General features: G+C 41.7%; 1 protein-coding gene across 2 annotated transcripts in view; it reads left to right on the top strand.

Moving 5' to 3' along the window:
- The window catches only part of nbas (NBAS subunit of NRZ tethering complex), a 269,126-nt gene that overhangs the window by 130,333 nt on the left and 117,812 nt on the right, over positions 1-20,981 (top strand). Inside the window, exons 34-40 of one of the 2 annotated variants that reach the window (XM_053647154.1) lie at positions 527-684; positions 3,595-3,666; positions 5,309-5,500; positions 5,641-5,760; positions 6,964-7,087; positions 10,257-10,333; positions 11,931-12,068. In XM_053647154.1, coding sequence (XP_053503129.1) covers positions 527-684; positions 3,595-3,666; positions 5,309-5,500; positions 5,641-5,760; positions 6,964-7,087; positions 10,257-10,333; positions 11,931-12,068 — 881 coding nt within the window. The remainder of the gene's footprint in view (positions 1-526; positions 685-3,594; positions 3,667-5,308; positions 5,501-5,640; positions 5,761-6,963; positions 7,088-10,256; positions 10,334-11,930; positions 12,069-20,981) is intronic. The other variant, XM_053647162.1, reaches the window with a different exon arrangement.

The raw sequence follows: 20,981 nt of genomic DNA on the forward strand, positions 1-20,981 counted from the left end.
GTCTATCATTTAACACAAAAATTCTACTCTAAAATTTCACACTAAAGTTCTACTCTTACATTTAACACTAACATTTTAATTGAACATTAGAAATGTACTGTAACATTTAAAACTCTAAACATTTACTTAACATAACATTGAACAATCAAATTCTTATCTAACATCTTAAGTTCAATCTTATGTAATCTAATGTTTTCTTAATCATAGCTGAAGTGGAGATTTTCGATTTCATTTGACATTAAAGCGAATATGAGCAATAGACTTCATGAAATAAATGAAATCGGGGACTCTTTATCATTAGCCTACATTTGCAGATCAGAGATGGAGACAGGTCTGGGGTCTGAGGAGTAGTTTGTTTGTGTGTGTGTGTGTGTGTGCAAAATACTGGGTGGATTATCATAGGACAGAGAAGCAGAGAGAGTTCTAATCTCTGCTATCGGCATAAATCTCAGAGCCCCAATAACAGCACTATGGAAAACAGGTTAACCTTTCATTTCCTAATTAGTCTCTCTCTCTCTCTCTCTAGGCTACAGCCAAGGTTGGGATGTTTGTTCTCAGCTGGGTCAGTGTGAGAGCTACACGTGGCTCACGGCTCGTCAGGAGCTGATGGCGTTTGCTTTAACCCACTGCCCTCCTGCCAACATCCAGAACCTTCTAGCAGCCTCTAGCTCTCTGCAAACACAGGTGTGTTTCCTCTTACATCGCACACATTTCTCCCGTTTCCAGTGCCCATGTTGGAGCTTGACCTTTTTAACAGCTTGCTCACTGGTTTAAGAACCGATACCATTACATAATCTGTAACCTTAAGACTTTACTAATAAAAACGTGAAAAAATAACTGCATGTTTTTTTAGCATCTAAAAAAAAAGAAATCGGTAGATAGACATTAGGGATGTAGCACAATGACGCGATCTCTATCTGTTGTCACTAACGCTTTGTGAGGCAGGGTGGAACACAGACACACAGGAAGCTGACGTGAGGGGGAGAAAGTGCTCTTTTTAATGATTGTCAAGGTGGTAGGGTGTGGGGAGGTATGGTGTGGGAAGAGAGTGTAGCCTTCCTGGCGAGAGGCATGGCTTGACGGCGGCAACAGCGTCAGGGCAGTGCCCAGGACCAGGCAAGATGTGTGTGGACGCTGTTGAGTAGTGTGAGGAGGCTGGAGAGCAGTTTCTTCTCCTTCGTCGTCGGCATCTTCAGCATCGGTGGCAGCTTCTGCAATGGACGGTGAGAGAGAGAGAGACAGAAAGAGAGATGGGATCAGTCACACACACACAAGAGAGAACTCTCTCACCTTCCTCCATTTGCGGCGTCCTTTTATACTCTGCCAGCATCTCCTAGATGATGAGGAGCTGCTGCGACTATCTCCTGCCAGCTGTGTGTGCTTTGACCACCCCACCCCGTAGCCATGTGCGCTCTGTGTGTTTAAAATATGCCTTTCAGCATGTTGCCGGCTGTTGTGTGAGGAGCGTCGTGTATCCAAGGTGAGCATGCTGCCAGCCCACTGTCGCAGTAACAGCCTCAGCTCCAGACAACTGCCTGCGAGAGTTGGGCTCCTAGGGTGTGGTGTCGGGAGAGGCCGTTGGCATTTCCATACTGCCTCCTGGCTCGGTGTTCCACTGGGTCACTCTGCCATTTGTGTCTTTCTCCCTGGCCATCCACTGGAGGGCTGCATGGTCGGTGACCAGGGTGAAGTGGCACCCCGCTAAGTAGTACCGGAGCTCCTCGATGGCCCACATGATTGCCAGGGATTCTTGTTCTATGGCAGAATACTTTGTCTTGGCTGGGGTCAGCTTTCTGCTAATGTAGAGGACCAGGTGCGGATGGTAAAGGGCAGATTGAAGTCAGGGTTCCAAAGGACGGGGCTGCTGACGAGGGCTCGTTTCAGGGCCTGGAACGCTTGCTCTGTCTCGTCAGTCCACCGCACCCGGTCCAACTGGCCTTTCCTGGAGAGATGTGAGAGGGGGGGCAGCTAGAGAGTCGAAGTTAGGCACGAAGCGCCAGTGATATCTCACCAGCCCCATAAAGGCATGTACCTATATCTTCGAGGTGGGTCTGGGGTAGTCTCTTACAGCCTTGATCTTCTTCTCCTGAGGTTTCAGGAGCCCCCGGCCGATGTGATATCCCAGGTATTGTTAAGCCCAGGTGGAACTTCCATGGGTTAGCGGTCAGCCCGGTTTACCAGAGACTTTGCAGTACTTAATGGAGTTAGTGGAGGTGATTGGCCCAGGTGATGGAGTGAATGATGACGTCATCCAGATAGGCCGCAGCGTACTGTCGGTGGGGCCGGAGGACAATGTCCATTAACCGCTTTAACAGTGCTGGCGCCCCATGCAGGCCGAACAGAAGAACCCGGTACTGCCAGTGGCTGTTGGTGCTGAAGGCGGTTTTCACCTTAACATCCGGGGCTAGGGCCAGCTAGGTGAGGTAGCAACCTTGGCTAGCAACCTTGGTGAGGTTGAAGGTGGAGATGAACCAGGCTCTTCCAAGGCGCTCCTCCAGGTCGTCTACTTGGGGAAGGGGGTAGCTGTCAAAGTCAGACACGCTGTTTGGCCTCCGGAAGTCATTACAGAGTCGCAGGCTGCCGTCGGGCTTCGGCACCACCACAATGGTGCTGGACCGGGGGCTGGCGGATTCTTCAATGATGCCGTCTCGAAGCATTTGGCCGACTTCTTCCGGGCTTCTGGGACACGGTAGGGCCGCTGATGGATCACCACTCCCTGCTGGAGTTTTATCTCGTGCTGCACAAGGTGGGTCTGGCCTGGGGTGGTGGAGAAGACATCTTGATATTGCCTCCCTAGCTCCTGTTCTGGGCCGGACTCAATTCTTCATTCAGCCGGAACAAGGTATGTTCTGTGGGACTAGGGGACACAGAGGAGAACATGGAGACTACTGGTGCAGGCAGTATCCATCTTTTTAACAGATTGATGTGATAAATCTGAGTGTTGGGGCACTTACTGGGCTGTTGCAGACGGTAGTTTATTGGTCAGACTTTCTACAAGATCGTGTAGGGACCTTGCCAGCAGGCTAGGAACTTGCAGGAGGCGTAAGTGGCCAGAAAAGTGTACAAAATATATCATACACATTGTGGCCCATGGGTGGAGCATCTGAAGCCTGAAACTGTTGCTTGCCTGGTGGGACAGGGAAAACAGGAAGGACATGAAAGACATGTTTTTCCTTGATGTCCTGGCTACCGATGCGTCCACCCTTGATTTAGAGTTTCATGGTATATTGTATAACTGCTATATGATATAGACACATGCTCAGTAAACACTCTGGAGAGATATTTTCTCTGGTCTGGTTGTATCATCTGCATCTTTTATGCTTTTAAAATGCAACTCTAGCATCACTCCATCGTGCACGTCTTAACTCAAATCGGAAGTGCGAGTCTGCTTCCAGCTGAGTGGTAAAACACAATTCATGATATAAAACAAGGAAGTGAAATAACACCGAATCGTTTATTCTCAGCAACACATTGCCGGGAACATCAAGTAACAGCAAAGCAGCATCCTGTGAAGTAAATATAACTTTGTGGAAAAAAAAACTAAAATTGTGTGTTTGTGTTTTTTTTCTCTCTCTCTCTCTCTTTTTTATTAAGATTCTTTACCAGGCAGTGAACTACAAGATGGACCCGTCTCAAGCCCCGGGAGCAGGGGACGACCAAGATCAGGTAGCGGTCTATGAGTTGCTTAAACTTGGACATTGTATGAGGAAGCGTTCTTGCCTTGTGTAAGCACGGCGAGCTGATAAACACAAGAGCACTCAGCCAGTTACACAGGTCATAAAGCGCTTGCTGCATTTTTCATCCGCTGTAAATATGACGGCCTTCGAGTGGAGCTGCTTGATTCACAGCCCGCCGTTAAAAGAATTGCCACGAGAATGTTTAAAGATTCATGTGCTCACTGAAGTGTGTGGGGTTTTTTCTATATATATGTGTGTGTGTGTGTGTAAATACCCCAAGCCATGCGCTCATGAACTGTTTGCTGGGATCGTTGGTAAAATGAGGGTTTTGAAGTTTGGGAAAGTGGAAAAATATAGTACACTTGTACAGATAAAAACATAACCTACCTATCTATCTATCTATACAACCTTATAGCATTTAATGTGCTTTGTATACTAATTGCGCTTCAGAGGAACGCTCTAAATTTGCAAGTTGATCAGAAGACGACGATGATGTTTTACGTAGTAATTATGTTCCACAGACTAGACTCTTATAATAAAATATTTAAGGAATTAAATATATGAAAACTGATAGGAAAATAAACAACTACCCTTCTAATCAGTTTATATGGGGCGTCTGCCGTCGTCGTCCCCGTTACTGTAGAAACGATAACATCGTATAAGAACGAGTGCCTTAACAGAAACGTGATTGGAGCTACTGTCACCTTCTGACCAATCAGAATTCAGTAGCAGCATTGATCCAAGCCATGATGTTTAAGGAGCGGATTTGGTTGTCAAATGACCTTTGGAAAGATAAGTGTATTGTAAAGGCATAAAGTATATCGAGTGAAAGCGTTTTATACCTGTCCATTTATTGGATTCGATATCTAGCGGTAATTCTAAAATTTGAAATGACCAGGTCTTGATTTTCTAACCAGCGTTTTTTTTTTTTTTTCCAGCCATGGCCCAGTGCTGATTTAATTGCTACATGGTTCCTCTGCTTTTATACTTGTCTTGCTTCACAACCTTTTAAAAAGTAGGTCATCGTTTGGAGAAATGACATTGCGGTAACCTGTTGGCCTCAAAAGCCTTGATTTAGTAACCACATGTACTCGTACATTAATCAGCCTACTCATTAACATTTGTTCCGGATAGATGTTCAGGAATAAGCTGAAAGTTTGGCTGATTATTACAGAGCCACTGCTCATTAGTATGATGTGGTGATATTATGTTATCTAACACTTGCTGGAATGACAAAGTCTATAAGTCTGAGTGTTCTGCCAAGAATTGCTCGGATCGTTTTGGCTTTTGGAGAGACATCCTTGTATTAAAGATTTTTCTCGTCTTTACTGAACCAGTTTGAGCTGGATGAGATTTATTTATTTTGGGAGTACATGATGTTCATGTAGCCCCATGTATAACTCGTAAGGATTAGGAAATTGAATTGACTTTTTTTTTTTTATTAATGCTTACTTAGACGGCTTCCTTCTCCCAGGAATAAACCGTGATCTAAACAGCAGCTAGCACTTTTCACCTTTTCTAGCACCTTTTTTAGCTCTGGTTCTCCTTCACGCTTTATTATAAACTCAGATGTTGGTCCTTACTCTATATTCTATGGTTCTGAGCTGTACCGTGTTTGTGTATGATTCTAGCAGGCTGCTGCCGGAGGTAGAGGTGGAGGTAAAGTGTCAGGTGTCTCTCAGCCCTCAGCTCTTCTCCAGAGGACAACCGCCCGCACCATTGAGGTTCTTACCAGCACTACAGTAAACACCAAGGCTGTACTGAACACCATCAGTGACTCCCAATGGTGGAAAGACTCCATCAGTTACCTCCGCCCATTGCACGTAAGATTAAAACTCGGGCCACAACGTGTGAGATTAAAGAAAGCTACAAATGTTTATGAGCCTTTGTGAAGTATGAATAAATGTGGAAATTAGTCAAACTTATCCTAAATGTTTGATGAGGGATTTGTGTCTCTTCTCAGGGTCAAGAGTCAGATTTGCACCGCAGTCTGGTTGGATCGGCCAATCAGAACGCAGAGCTGGAGAGGCAAGGCTGCAGCTCGTTCTACGAGGAGCTGTTCACCGATCCATATATCAACCCGGTTAGTTCATTCCTTTAGTCTGTGTTCTTGTTACTTCTTTAGTCGATGTATTTCTGCTGATACTGTAGGGTACAAAAGTCTATGCAGACGTTCCTCTGTGTGTAGGAGCTCTGCGAGTTATCGCTCAAAAAATACACCAGAAATGTACCAAAAATACGCCAAAAGAATCTTCTTTTTTTTTCCCCACGGATAAACACAGCCGATGACACCCCTGGAAGCCCCTCCCTCTTCCTCTTCATCTCAGTTTAGTAATCATCTGGCCAGTACGCTCATCTCAACTCGATTTTCTCGCCTTAAAAAAATGTTCAAAAACACTTTTTCGGCCAAATTGAAAAAGCCTGGGGGAAAATTATAGAACAAACCAACAGCGAAGTGTCCACTAATATCTTCTAAGTCATTTTAATGGTAATCTAGATATTTAGGAAGAGATTAAAAAGCGGCAGTAGGCACTATAGTGCACGTATATACAGGGTTTTATGGTATCCACCAGGTGCTGGAGGGAAGGGAAGCTGCCAATCGTGTATTAGTTAAGATGTAGACCCTAGCGAAGTTTGACTATACACACTGTGTTTTGAATATAGAGAGAGAAGTATTTCTAGCCTGTGCATCAAGCGCCTTGTGGTTAGTGTAAAACTTCATATATACGTGCAGTCGAACTCTTAAAATATATTGAAAATGTACTCCATTCACTATACATTGGTAATGGTCTACACTTACATAGTGCTTTTTTTTTTTTTTAAACTTAGCGGTTCTACAAGGCACTTTACACTGGTTCTCATTCACACACACACACACACACACTCACACCAGTGGTAGCAGAGCTGCCATGCAAGGTGCTAACTTGCCATCGGGAGCAACTTGGGGTTTAGTTGGGGTACACATTTTGTAGTAATACAGCCTGGATATGCAATGGAATTATGACACTTCGGCATGTGGAGTCATTTGGGCCGGGAATCGACCCGCCAACCCGCTCTACCACCTGAGCCACAGCCGCCCATTACAGCAATGCGTTACTTCCTGTTGAGGCTTGTCGGGTCTGTGTATGCATGACCTGTCCTAATGGTTTCAATCAATGATGGCACGTTATGTATTTGTTTACAATATTACCTGAGAAATAACATATGATAAAGGGATTTTTAAAACAGAGAGAGATAAAGATTCCTCAGTGTCTTTAACTTTGCCGCTGCCGCGTGTGTGTTTTAGATGGACGATGTGTACTATCCCTATGACTACGTCCCTCAGGAAGACTTTGCAGAAGTTTTGCTCCGCACCGGAAAATTAGCTGAGACCAAGAGTGAGGGCCAGCAGCTTTTTCCAGCTACTGAAGGTAATCCACGTCCATGTTGCGTTTTTATCGCGTTAATAACAATTCATATTAACGTGACTGCGCCGCTCTATGTGACCCGTATCGTTGAGTACAGTATCTTCAGATTTTTTTTTTTTTTTTTGTACATTAAATGTCTTGAAAGAATAGACCGGCAGTTATTTGATTTGGAAAACGAATGCATCGATTTGATCTCCCGGTGTGGGGTCCGGATGTTTTGATATTTGGAGTGGACATGTTATTTAGCTCTATGAGTGAATGTTAAATGACCAACCTTCTCAAAGTAGCTATGTGGGCTATGTTTTAGGCCAACAGCTACAGCTTCTGTGCATCGCAAGTACTTAGTTAGCTTGAATATTTACACTTTCTTGCCCAAGTGTTCACCGCAGCTTGAACTTTTACACATTTTGTAGTAATACAGCCTAGATATGCAATGGAATTAATTGGAATTTTTACTTTTTTTTTTTTTAGCATGATATGTCTAAGGTGTAAAGCTGTACTTTTTTTGTAACACAAATGTTCATTAAACAAAACAAAACAAAAAAAACAACATTTGTTGGTTGCATATGAACCACCTTTGATTGGAATTACAGTTAAAGTCTTCTTTTCACATCTGGATGCTGATATTTTTGCTGAAAAATGTCTGAAACTCTGTCAGATTGGTCGGAGAGAGGAATTTCCCATTCTTGCCACAGATTCCAGGTCTTTTGAACCACTCATGGCATTCTGTTGTTGGAAGCAGAATCTCTTCCCTAGTCTAAAGGCTCCTTGCAGACTGGAGCAGGTTTTCTTCTAAGACTGCCTTATACTTCCCTCCATCCATCTTGTCCTTAATTCTGACCAGTTTCCCAGGCCTTGCTGATGAAAAGCCTGTCCACAACACGATGCTGCCACCACCGTGCTTCACTGTAGGATGGCGTTCTCAGGATGATGAACAAGCACTGGGTTTCCACCAAGGTCACAAAGTTCAATTTTGGTCTTATGAGACCAGAGAACCTTTTTCCATGTTTGCTAGTCTCCACATGGAATGTAATGTTGATTTTTTAAAAAAAATTATTTTATTTCCTTGCTACTTTTCCATAACACCCAGCTTTGTGGATTGCCTAAGGTATAATTGTCCTGTGAGCTGCTTCTCCCATCTGAGCTGTGGATCTCTCCAGCTCCCTCGGTGACCCTTGACTCCTGAGTTGCTTCTCTGACTTTGGTGGATGGCTTCCTCTAGGTGCGATTGTGTCACGATTGTGCCATTAGCTGCCTATTTATGTATTAATGTTTTTTTAATGGTGCAATGCAGGAAGTTTGGGATGTGTATAGATTGATACATTCCCAGAATGTTGTCCTGAGTTTGTTTTGTAATAGCTCCCTTTTCTCCGATTTTCTTGGCAATAAAGAGGTAATTTGGTGTATGGCGTGTATTTTCTTGTATTTATTGCTGTCTCCGTGTGATGCTAATTTGTCCGTGTTATGAATATTTTCTGGGATGCTAATTAGATATTAGTATTCTCATGATGTTGCGTTATCTTTTCTGTGATGTTAATTTGTTGTTTGTCCTTTCTTTTCATCTTTAATTTTTTTTTTTTTTTTAAAAAAGAAGTCTTTTTTTTTTGGTTTGATTTTGTCTAGGTGCAATATTTCCAAGCTGCAGGATTTGCCCCAGCTAGGTCTACTTTCTATTGAATTCTACAAATGATCTGTAACAAGCGTAAAAACTTTATAGGAAGAGGAAGAGGGAAAGTGAAGACCGGGCGTGAAAAGGAAAGAGAAGGGAAGGAAGTGGGGGAAATGTGACTTTGCACAGAGAAATGTTCATGGGATAATTTTGACGCTCGTTCTAAACGGAGTTAAAATGCACAATGTCTGTTTGCATGCACAGATGTTTATCCTCCTTAGAAGATATTGAACAGACCTATCCCATAATCCTTAGCTCTGCATGCTCCTGTGTAAAGGATGTTTATTTATTGCTCGCTGTAATATGAATACATTTGTCATGCTGTTTCATCTGCTTTTGCTGATTACATGACAGAAAGCTGCTTCTTATTTCATGTAAACATTCAGAGAAGTCTTGAAATTCCTTCCTTCCTTCCTTTCATTTCATTTCATTTCCTCTCCTTTCTTTTTCTTTCTTTTCTATTTTCTTTCCTCCTTCCTTCCCACCTTCCTTTGTTTGTCCCTTCCTTCTTTCCTTCCTTCTTTCCTTCCTGTGCTTTTTCCCTTTATTTTCTATTTCCTTCCTTTCCTGCCTTTCGTTCTTCCCTCCTTCCTTATTTCAAAACTTTCCTTCCTTCCTTCCTGTCGTTCTTCCCTCCTTCCTTATTTCTAAACTTTCCTTCCTTCCTTTCGTTCTTCCCCCCTTCCTTATTTCTAATCCTTCCTTCCTTCCTTCCTTCCTTTCGTTCTTCCCTCCTTCCTTATTTCTAAACTTTCCTTCCTTCCTTTCGTTCTTCCCTCCGTCCTTATTTCTAAACTTTCCTTCCTTCCTTCCTTTCGTTCTTCCCTCCTTCCTTATTTCTAAACTTTCCTTCCTTCCTTCCTTTCGTTCTTCCCTCCTTCCTTATTTCTAAACTTTCCTTCCTTCCTTCCTTTCGTTCTTCCCTCCTTCCTTATTTCTAAACTTTCCTTCCTTCCTGTCGTTCTTCCCTCCTTCCTTATTTCTAATCCTTCCTTCCTTCCTTTCGTTCTTCCCTCCTTCCTTATTTCTAATCCTTCCTTCCTTCCTTCCTTCCTTTCGTTCTTCCCTCCTTCCTTATTTCAAAACCTTCCTTCCTTCCATACTTCCTTCCTTCCTTCCTTTCGTTCTTCCCTCCTTCCTTATTTCGAAACCTTCCTTCCTTCCTTCCTTCCATCCTTCTTACCTTCCTTCCTTTCCTTTTTTCCCTTTTTCTGTTTGCTTCCTTCTTTCCCTTCTTCCTTATTTCCAAACCTTCCTTCCTTCCCTTCTTCCTTATTTCCAAACCTTCCTTCCTTCCCTTCTTCCTTATTTCCAAACCTTCCTTCCTTCCTTCCTTCCAATCTTCAATCCTTCCTTCCTCCATTCCTCCCTCATTTTCTTTCTTTCTCTTTTGTCCTTTGCCCCTTCCTTCCATAATGCTTATCACCCAGTCGTGAGATGAAAAAATAATCTCTCTCTCTCTCTCTCTCTCTCTCTCTCTCTGTCTGTCTCTCTCTCTGTAAGTTCTGCTCCAGTTGGCTAGTGATGCCTTTCCCAGGGACATGACACTGGCGCTGGCCTATTTGCTTGCTCTTCCCCAGGTGAGTGAGTTTGTTTGTGTGTACATGTTCCACTGTGGATGTGTGCTTGTCTGTGCTAATGTGCTTCGTCCATACTGTTCTTCTCGCTCTTGGAAGCATGTTTGAAGTGTGAGCTTACGTTGCTTTGAAAACTGACTGAGGCAGATTTGGAAGAGAAAAAGCGAGAGGAATGTTAAAAAGCTCAGTGGAGTGGGTGTGTTTGCTTCAGGCTCACACATGAATTAACTCAAGATTGAGGCTGTTTACTGACTTTGTTGCTTTGCCAAGAACATCCTCAGCTGAAGCAAGTAGTACAGCCACACAAACACACACACACACACACACACACACACAGCAGAGAATGATCACAATGCCCTGCTTGATCCTATAACTGAGCAGCCGCACTCAGTGCCATTTCCAACAAGCGCCTCTTCTGTGATTTACAAATGAATGCAGTCTGTAAACATAAGATTATACTTCTCTTCTCCTCCTCTCTTCTCCTCTCCTCCTCTCTTCTCCTCTCCTCCTCTCTTCTCCTCCTCTCTTCTCCTCTCCTCCTCTCCTCTGTGCTCTTCTCCTCCTCTCTTCTCCTCCTCTCCTCTGTTCTCTTCTCCTCCTCTCATCTCTTCTCCTCCTCTCTTCTCCTCCTCTCTTCTCCTCTGTGCTCTTCTCCTCCTCTCTTCTCCTCTCTTCTCCTCCTCTCTTCTCCTCTCTTCTCCTCCTCTCCTCTGTTCTCTTCTCCTCATCTCTTCTCCTCCTCTCTTCTCTTCTCCTCCTCTCTTCTCTTGTCTTTCTAGACTCACTTTGTTTCTATAGTCTCTTCTTCTTTTTTTCTAGTCTGTTCTCTTTTACTATTTTTTGGTCTCTTCTCTCCTTTCATCTTTTTTCCTTCCCTTGTTTCTCAGTTGTCTTGCCTTTGTATTGTCTTCCTTGCCCCGATCTCTTTTTCCTTTCTTTTCGTTTCCTTTCCTTTCCCTATCCCTTTCCTTTTCCCTACCTTTCCCTTTCCAGCATCTTGTCTTTTGCTTCTTTTGTCTTCCCTTCCTTCCGGTCCTTATAATTATGAATAATATAATATGCATTGTGTTCCCTTCCCTTTTCCTTCCCTTACCATCTCTTTCTTTCCTTCTCTTTCCTTCCCTTCACTTTGCTTGTCTTGTATTTCTTTCCCTTCCCATTCCCTCTGCTCCGTTTCCTTACTTTTATTCCCATGGTGTGCCTTGCCTTATAGTTTTCCCTCCCCTTCCCTTGTTGTTTTTCCCTAATCTTCCATTCTGGTATCTTCCCTTACTTTTTCCCTCTCGTTTGTCTTTGTCAGGACTCTCTGTCTTCCTCCCCACCTCACCCCCCACCCTCTTTTCCTTTCCTCCCCTGGTCATGTCTTCCCTTGTTTTTCCTCTCCAGTCCTTGTCCTTTCCAGCACGGTGGTATTTTTCCCCTTTTTTCTTCCATTCCCTTAGCTTCCCTTGTTTTCCCTTTCATTCGTCTTGATCGATTATAAATGACTATATGTCATCAACAAATCTATCAACATAGTGTGACACTGGGTATTAAATAATAATAATAATAATAATAATAATAATAATGGTACGTTAAAGATGTCTGTCTGTCTCTTCAGGTGTTGGATGCAAACTCATGTTTTGAGAAGCAGCCTCCGTCTGCTCTGTCTCTTCAGCTGGCCGCGTATTACTACTCTCTCCAGATCTACTCCCGCCTGGTGCCCTGCTTTAAGGACAAGTGCAGCCCTTTGTACAGGGTAAGCAAAACACCGTGTCAGAAATTCACCAATTAAATATCACGAAACGTCTTTATGCTTAGCCGAGGTGTAAAATCCCTGCAGGGGTAGAGGAAAGACACAGTATAGGTATATAATTAAGGCAGTGGGGAGTCTGTAATAGAGCCTCTCTGTGACCATGTGTGAGAGTGTTAGTGTGTGTGACTGACTGACACTCTTTTTTGAGTAGTCAGTTTTATTGCACCTCTTTTTAAATATTCACATATCATTAGTAGGTGGGAACATATATATATATATATATTTTTTTTTAAAACATGGCGCCTGTGTAGAATGTCAGCACGGACTCAACAGCGTGAAAATACACACACACACACAACAAAAGCAAATGTTTCTCCATCACATGTTTTTCCTTTTTACAAAGTCACCGTTTGTTTTTGTTTTTTTTATAATTTAAAAAGTTCGGCTTTGTGAATTTCAAGGGCTTCTCTGTCAGTGTTCTCTGGAGCTGAGGACACATTTGAATAATTTTATTTTTTTTAAAAAAAACAGTTTCATATAACTCTGCTAAATAGTATGTTTAAAGTCCCCATCAAAAGTGAAGTGTTGTGGCTTCGAGTATGAATATGTTAGCCTGTATATATATTTAGTATGAATTATAGAATCTATAAGCCAGTGTGCTTCAAAACAATGACGAAATTCGCATTTAGAAGATATATACATTCAAAATTTACCCTCTCTTTCCCTCCCTCTCTCCCCACCGCCTCTCTCCCCTCTCTCTCCCTCTCTCTCTCTCTCTCTCTCCCTCCCTCCCCCTCTCTCTCTCTTCTCATCGCATTCCCTATCCAATCAAACGCTCTCTAGAATCCGAAATGCCCCGCCCTTAACGTTATAAAAACCCCCTTGTCGAAGTTAACGTTGTTGACTGAGAGAAATCGTATCGGCAAGCATGGGTTGTAAATGTCTTCGGCTGTTCGAACGCGCGCCTTGTTGCGCTTTCCAGGCAGTCAAGAAGGAAATGGCTTGAATTCGTTCACTTTATTGCATCTGTTGTACTAACTGTAAAGTACGGCTGGGGAGTAAGACGAACACTGTTAGCTGTTTAAAGAGGGGGAGGAGCCACACTATGTCCCGCCCTGACTCACTGTTTCAGTGGAAATTACGTCACCGCATCGAATAACACCGTGCGTTTCAACGCACTTCACGGGGACTTTAATTTGTTAGCCAGCTATAGCTTTTCAGAATCAGTGCCTAATTCTTAGTCTCAGGCTATAAATCTTCTTGAACGAGACCAGCGAAGTTTTTCGAAAGTTTTCATGCCTCCATCACGCTGTCCACCCGTGCGTCCGTTTGAGATTCATGTTAGCGCGATATCTCGAGAACGTGTGGCTGAATGTTTGTAGGATTTATATATAGGGCTTATCATTGATCCAAACAGGGTCAAGGTCACTCCAAGGTGAAATGTCAGAAATAGTTTTTCTTCCATAGCTTCCTTCCTGTTTGAAGTATATTTTAAGGGTATTTCAGGCATACAAATTACTCACAAGACGGACTAGACTTGGTGGTGGTGTGATTTGTTTGTTCATTTATGTAAGACTATATGCTATCAAATTACTATTGTACTAACTAATTGACATGTCTCGTCAGCGTAACTTTTATTTCAGTAACCCAATCGTTATGGTAAAGGAATAATACACTGATAATGCGTGAGAGAAAGTGTGAAAGTGCTTAAATCTGACGTAGTGATTCGATAAGCGTGGAGTGGGGTGTTCTTAATAACCTACCGGAGGCCTAGTGTTATAGCGAGAGAGCGCCAGGACAGCAGACCCCCTGCTGGCTAAAGATCTTCACGTGCATTATCAGCCTCCAGCCATGTGTGCTTCTGTCTAAGTCTTTCCCAGAGTGTACGTTCGCACTCAGCAATGTGAGAAGTAGCACTGCTAAGAGAGCCGACTTTCAGGATTCCTTTTCACTACAACTGCTAAAATTATAATTACGCTTGGGTAAACTAAAGGAGGAACAACCTAAACAAACTCTAAAATACTCAAGTTTGTGTGTCGGAGATTATTTGCATAATCTTGCATGGCAGAACTCATATACCAGCAATTTCCTTGCGATGTTGCTTTTATACAACAGTTCTATAAACAACAATTTAATATCGAATAAGTGACATTTCGAACACTATGGCCAAATGTTCTGTTTCTTTTTCCTCCGCTAGCAGAAATAGCTCCCAAAGAATCCACACTTGCTTTAGATCACGTCGAGTAGCTGACCAGCTAGCACACATTGATTTGTGTGTTCCCGTTAAAGGTGCTTCCGGTGCATTGATCTTCCTTTCTTTCTTTTCATCTGGCGAGGTTTCATATTTTAAATCAGACGTTATTTTCCTGAAAATGTTTCGTTTGCCACGTCCGCCGATGATGTCACTAACGCTACTGTAGTAACCGTTTCGAACTAGGAAGTGGAATTTTACCTGGCGAGTTTAGTGATGCACATCAGTGAGTGAAACAACCCATCAGATTAGTGGACCGGGATTAACTGTTGAAATGATCTAAAGGTACGATACATCACGCTATTTAACTGTTTGCAGTTAAAATGTGATGTTACGGGAAGCTCACGAGTCTTCAGGCCAGAGTTTTCTGCTGTCTCAGGAACTTGACATGCTGCGTTTTTGTTCGTTTGTTTTCGCATTAGGTTTAAGAGAGAAAAAAGTAAGTAGTGCTGTTGTGCAACCAGCAAAATTCATTACAGTTTTTACATGAAGTCTGTTGTGTTGAACTTCTCAACTGTTCACTGATGGAGACTTGAGTGCAAATCTGTTTGTGGCAGTTGCAGTCCTAAAACCATCATAGCATAACTGTTCACATGATTTGAGGTCCAAAGCCATCTTTATGGTTTGTAAGTGGTACCATCTTCAGTAATCTCAATGATCTTTAGGCTGCACCATGTGGGGCCATCCTCAGTAGCAGCAATTAACTTCCAATTGATGAGAACTCCAACCAGAAGTAGGACATCAGGATGGATCAGGCAGGTCCAGAGAGCAGAAGGGGTCAGGGTCACTGGTATCTCAGGAGTATCATGTGTAGCACGACAGAAAGAGAGAGAGGGAGAGATTATTAGGCATGCTTATTGTCTCGTAATGGTTAAAGACAATGCATTTTGCGTGAATGCAAGCAGGGACTCCGGCACAACTAGCTATGACAGCATAATTAAAAATGAGAGCCAGAAGGTAATACAGACATGAGGGCACCCTAGGACCCAGCCACTCCACCATCAACAAACCTGGGTGAACACCTGAAAGTGGGAGGGTGACAGCATCCAAACATCCCAGTTCACCACAACATTCTACGCCTGTGAGCCCTATAGATCTACTCCTTTATCTAAGAAAAAAGCTATTCACAAAAAGCTTGACTAAACAAATGTTTTCAGCCTGCCCTTCTGTGCACAGACTGTGAGTCCCGAACACTATTTGGAAGGCTGTTTCATAACTGTGGGGCTTTGTAAGAGAAAGCTCTACCCCCTGCTGTAGCCTTCACTATTCAAGGTACCGACAAATAGCCTGCACCCTTTGATCTAAGTAGGCGTGGCGGATCATAAAAGACCAAAAGTTTGCTCAGGTACTGTGGCGTGAGACCGTTTTAGTTCTTTATAGGTCAGTGGTAGTATTTTATAATCAATGTGAAATTTCACTGGGAGCCAGGGCAGTGTGGATAAGATCGGGGTGATGTGATGTCATATTTTCTGATTCTAGTAAGGGCTCTTGCAGCTGCATTCTGGAATAACTAGAGCTTGCTTATGCTCCTTCTGGAACAACCAGACAGTAAGGCATTACAGTAATCCAGCCTAGAGGTGATGAAAACATGAACAATTTTTGTGCATCATGTAGTGACATTATATTTCTTATCTTAGCAATATTTCTGAGATGAAAGAAGACTATCCTAGTAAGATTATCTACATGAGCATCAAATGAACGACTGGAGTCAATAATCACACCGAGGTCTTTTACTGCTGCACATGATGAAACAGAAAGTCCATCCAGAGTTATGTCATCTGAAAGCTTACTTCTAGCTGCATGTGGTCCTAATACAAGTACTTCTGTCTGGTCAGAATTAAGTAAGAGGAAGTTAATAAGCATCCAGTGTCTAATGTCCTTTACACATTCCTCAACTTTATTAAGCTGGTGTCTGTCATCTGGCTTTGCTGAAACATACAACTGTGTATCATCAGCATAACAGTGGAGGCTAATTCCATGTTCATGAATAATTTGACCCAGAGGTAGTGTATATATAAAGAAAAGAGTAGTGGGCCTAAAACAGAACCTTGTGGAACACCAAATTTTACCTCAGTATGCATAGAGAAGTCGCCATTTACATCTACGAACTGATAGCAATCAGGAGCCTGGAGAGGGCTGTTCCCTTAATGCAACAATGTTTTCTAGTCTACCAAGGAGAATAGTACGAACAATTGTATCAAAAGTAGCAAGAAACACAAGCAAGGAGACACAACCCTGATCAGAGGCCAGTAGTAGGTCATTTACCACTTTAACCAGCGCTGTCTCTGTGCTATGATGAGGTCTAAATCCTGACTGATACATTTCATGAATGTTGTTCTTATGTAGGAACGAGCATAGCCGCTGTGCTACAACCTTTTCTAAGATCTTGGAGATAAAGGAGAGATTTGATATAGGTCAATAGCTGGACACTTGACAGGGATCGAGGGCGGGTTTTTTAAATCTGAAGTTTGATAACTGCTACTTTGAATGATTTAGGTACATAGCCAGTACTAAGGGAAGAATTTCTTATTTTTAGAAGGGGTTTGATTACTTATGGTGTAATCTGTTTAAAGAAGCATGTAGGTAAGGGATCTAGTATAGAAGTTGATGATTTTGATGAAGAACTTAGTTATTTAAATTAGAACTTAGAATTAAATTAGTTTGGTCTCTCCAAGGGGAGTAAAATATTCTAATCGTTGATCTGATATTATATTATTACCTAGTCTAAATTAATAATCGGAATATTTTGTCTAATATGTTCATCTTTGCAAATGAAAAAAATTTGAATGAGTTGTCGCCGTAGAAACAGTGACCTATTAGAACGAGTGCATTGATATAAGCCTAAAATGTTCAGGTTTGAACATTTGTTCGTGTGCTGTTGTGTAAGGATTATGTTACTACACATTGCATGGTCCATTGCGATTATATTAAGTTCAAATATAGTGAACTTAAAATATAAATGAATATAATATTAAGTTAATTTTTTTTTTTTTTTTTGTGCGTGCGTGTAATATTTAGCAAAGTTCTGCTCACATTCTGGCACGTGTAAGTAAAATGTTTGCTCAGAGAAGCTATTTTAGCCTCAATTAAAGGATTTTTAATTTACAGTCGACTGATACTGTAGCAGTTCCTGCCCTTAGATTGTTTTTGTTTAAAATATATATATATATATACACATACATATATATGTATATATGTATGTATATATATATGTATGTGTGTGTGTGTGTGTGTGTGTATGTATATATATATATGTATATATATATATATATATATATATATATATATATATATATATATATATATATATATATATATTAGTTTAAATACATTTGCTCAAAATGTTCGCTTGTAATGAAACTAACAAAATGCTTACAGCGCAAAAGATAGAAAAAAGAAAAGAAAAAAACTCACCACCACATTCATTTTACATCTTACAAGTCTTACATTATGAAGTAACTTTCATAAAGCTATGTCAGCATAGAATATTGTATTACTTTAAGCCCTTCATGGCTTCTGTGGAAAAGAGATTTTCCGTCTCACTGGGACGTTAAGTGTGGGGGGGGGGGGGGAGATAAAGTAATACAATAAAGGGCAGAAACAGACATTTCAGGCCTATATGAAAGGTTAATGTTTGACATTTTAAAGGTGTTTTCTAAATCTAACATGCTTTTCTTGCTGGTGTCAGCGAAGACTAACTGAGGGTTTTCTGTTGTCACTTGTTTATATCTGACTGCAAGTGAATTATTTGAGAGATGTTAGCTTTACAAAGCAGAGGTAGCTGAGTTTGTCTCTAGCTGTATAGTGTGTGTGTGTGTGTGTGTGTGTGTGAACTATGACACCACGAGGTGCGTCAGGAGCAAAGTATTCTATCTCCCAGCACTGAAGTCCATTATTTTAATATAGCAGCACATCAATAAAGTGTTTTATGCCTCTTACACAACTTGCTGCTGATTACAATTCATTCATTAATTCATTGTTACTGATTATTATAAAAACACGACAGTTCCATAAACGTTCAACATAAACGTCTTCTTAAACAAAGCTTCGCCTCATCAATTAAACGTTTCTTTGTATTTTTTTTGTTTTTTTTTAATTAGCCGTCAGAGCGTCCGCTGTACATCAAGTCCCTGTGAATGAGCCATTACTGTAGAAACGATGACATATTAGAAGGAGCGCATTTCTATTAACCTTACAGAGCATTCTGACCAATCAGACTGGCGAGTGCAGCAGCGCTGTGTTGTTCAGGTTCTTTCACACCGAGCGTGATGAAGCGACGCGAACGTACGACGCGATCACGCTCTTGAATCGCAACAGTAGATCTCTATAGAGCGATCAATCACGGCACGACAAAGCGAATTTTTTTTTTATTTTTTCTTCCCCGTCACCCTGCACTGAAACGGGCCGTCCAATTAGATTTTAGCTTTAGATCACGTGCCCGGAGCCGCTGCCGTTGCACAAAAGGGCAAGATATGTGACGCTGTAGCACAGATAGATGTTTTGAAAGCAAGAAAGAAGAGTATTCCGGAAGAGAGAAGAGAATGGACGTTGAGTACTTGGTATCATTGGTGTCTGAGAACAGAGAACATTTCGATAAGTCACAGCGACTACAAAAACATGAACGAAAAAGTTTTTTTTTTAAAAATTTTATTTATTTATTTATTTATTAGATATAGTGTAAAATTATAATCCCCTTTATTCTTAATAATAATTCTTCTCATTATTATTCTTTCATCTATATATGCATATATCATAAATTTGATACTTTTTAGATTTTAAAAAGTTTTATTTTATGTATTTATTTGCTTTTATTTATCTTGCACGAATAAACTAGTTTTGTCCCACTACTGTGTTATTACATTATATTTCACATTATTTTATTCATACTAAAACAGCTCGATGGTGCTGTTCACAAAAAAAAAATAAATAAATAACTTTCTGCCTCCTTTTCTGGGTAGAGTACACACAAAATAAGAAAAGTTAGTTCCTGTGCTTACATTTACATTTATGGCATTTGGCAGATGCCCTTATCCAGAGCGACTTGCCCAAGGGCCCAACAGTGGTATCTTGGCAGTGCTGGGGCTTGACCTCCTGACCTTCTGATCAGTAACCCAGAGCCTTTAACCACTGAGCCACCACTGCTTCTTAACAGTTTGTGTTGTGGTGCTATGTGCCAACATTTAAGTGATTTCTTCTTCTCGATGAAGAATAGTTTGTTGCGCCCCCTAGTGTGCAAGTGTAAAATGCATTCTCGGTCAGCGCCACCTATCGTGCAGGCGGGAATTAGTGGAAGGCGACTGATCGTTTGTTGTTCGGTGTGAAAGGGCCTTTAGTGTAAAGTAAGGAGATGTGTGTGTGTGTGTGTATGTGTGTGTGTGAGGTGTGTGTTAATGGCCTCGTTATGTTGGTACCATTTTTACTAGCTATCAGCTAGGTCTTAATGAGCATAGCCCTGTCAGACTATGTGTGCACTGACTCCATGATGAAATGCACATGATACTGAAGATGAAATGATTTCTAGGTTGTCACTTGTGTACAAGCAAGACTGCCATACCCTCCCCACCCCTTTCCCCTCTCTCTCTCTCTATCTCTCTCTCCCCTGCTTAACAAGGGGAAGTGTAACGAGCTCATTAGTGAGACCCTCAGCTGTGTTTCACATCTCCTCTCACCAATAGCCTTTCAGAACCTGTTAGTGCATGTTAGCTCAGGTGCTAACCTCCCATAGAGTGAGTGACATCTCTGATATTAAATAAGAATTTCTCACGCTAATTAGATTGCGAACCTCCTTAAACATACTGTCTGTGTCTGTGTGTGGTTAGACTATAATGTGCAGCTTTTGAGGACATTGCAAGGAAGAGCGTTAGCAGGGCATACTGTAAATGTGTGTGTGAGTGAGAGAGATAAGAGATTTAATTCATTTCATTTCTTAGTTAATAATACAGGAATTTTTAGTAAATTATACATCTGTTACTTTTCCCCTATCCACCCTTCCTCTGAATCCTCTGCTCTATCACTCTGTTCTCTCTCCTAATCCATCTATCCTTCAAGTACTCCTCTCCGTTTAAACCTCCACCCCCATCTTTCTTTCTTCTTCTCTTTCTGTGAAATCTCCCCACTCTTGTCGTATCTCCTGTCGTCTGTGTGTTTATCCATCTCTTCATTTTCCAAGTCCCTGCTCTTATCAGGATTACAGGCGGGTACCCGTGTACACGGCGCCACCGAAAACATACGCCTCTGCAAACGCACCGTGTTGCACGTGAACCCGAAGCGTGTTAATTACACCCTGGCAGTGCGAGAGCAGCACCGGCTTCCTCTCGGCCCCCATGATGTCGCACTAACAGCAAGCAACGGTTTTGCTAATGTGCATTTCACTATCGCACGAACGCCGGCGTCTGTGCTGCCAAATACTCTGTTTGTAGCTGTCGTTTACTGAAGCCTGTGTTTGAAGTAGATCTTTTGACCTGCGTTACTGTACTTAAATAATTAGTTCATTAGTACGTCTAGTAATTAGGAAGTTGACTGTTATTTCTAATTAGCAATGATGTTTGCAGTAATGTTGCAGACTGTGAATGTAATATCATCAACATTAAAGAGCAACTAATGTAAATTTAATGAGAATTATTATTATTATTATTATTTTTAATAAACAGCTTAAACTGTATTAT

Source organism: Ictalurus furcatus, chromosome 2 (assembly GCF_023375685.1).
Source record: "Ictalurus furcatus strain D&B chromosome 2, Billie_1.0, whole genome shotgun sequence".
In the NCBI taxonomy this organism is placed as follows: Eukaryota; Metazoa; Chordata; class Actinopteri; order Siluriformes; family Ictaluridae; genus Ictalurus; species Ictalurus furcatus.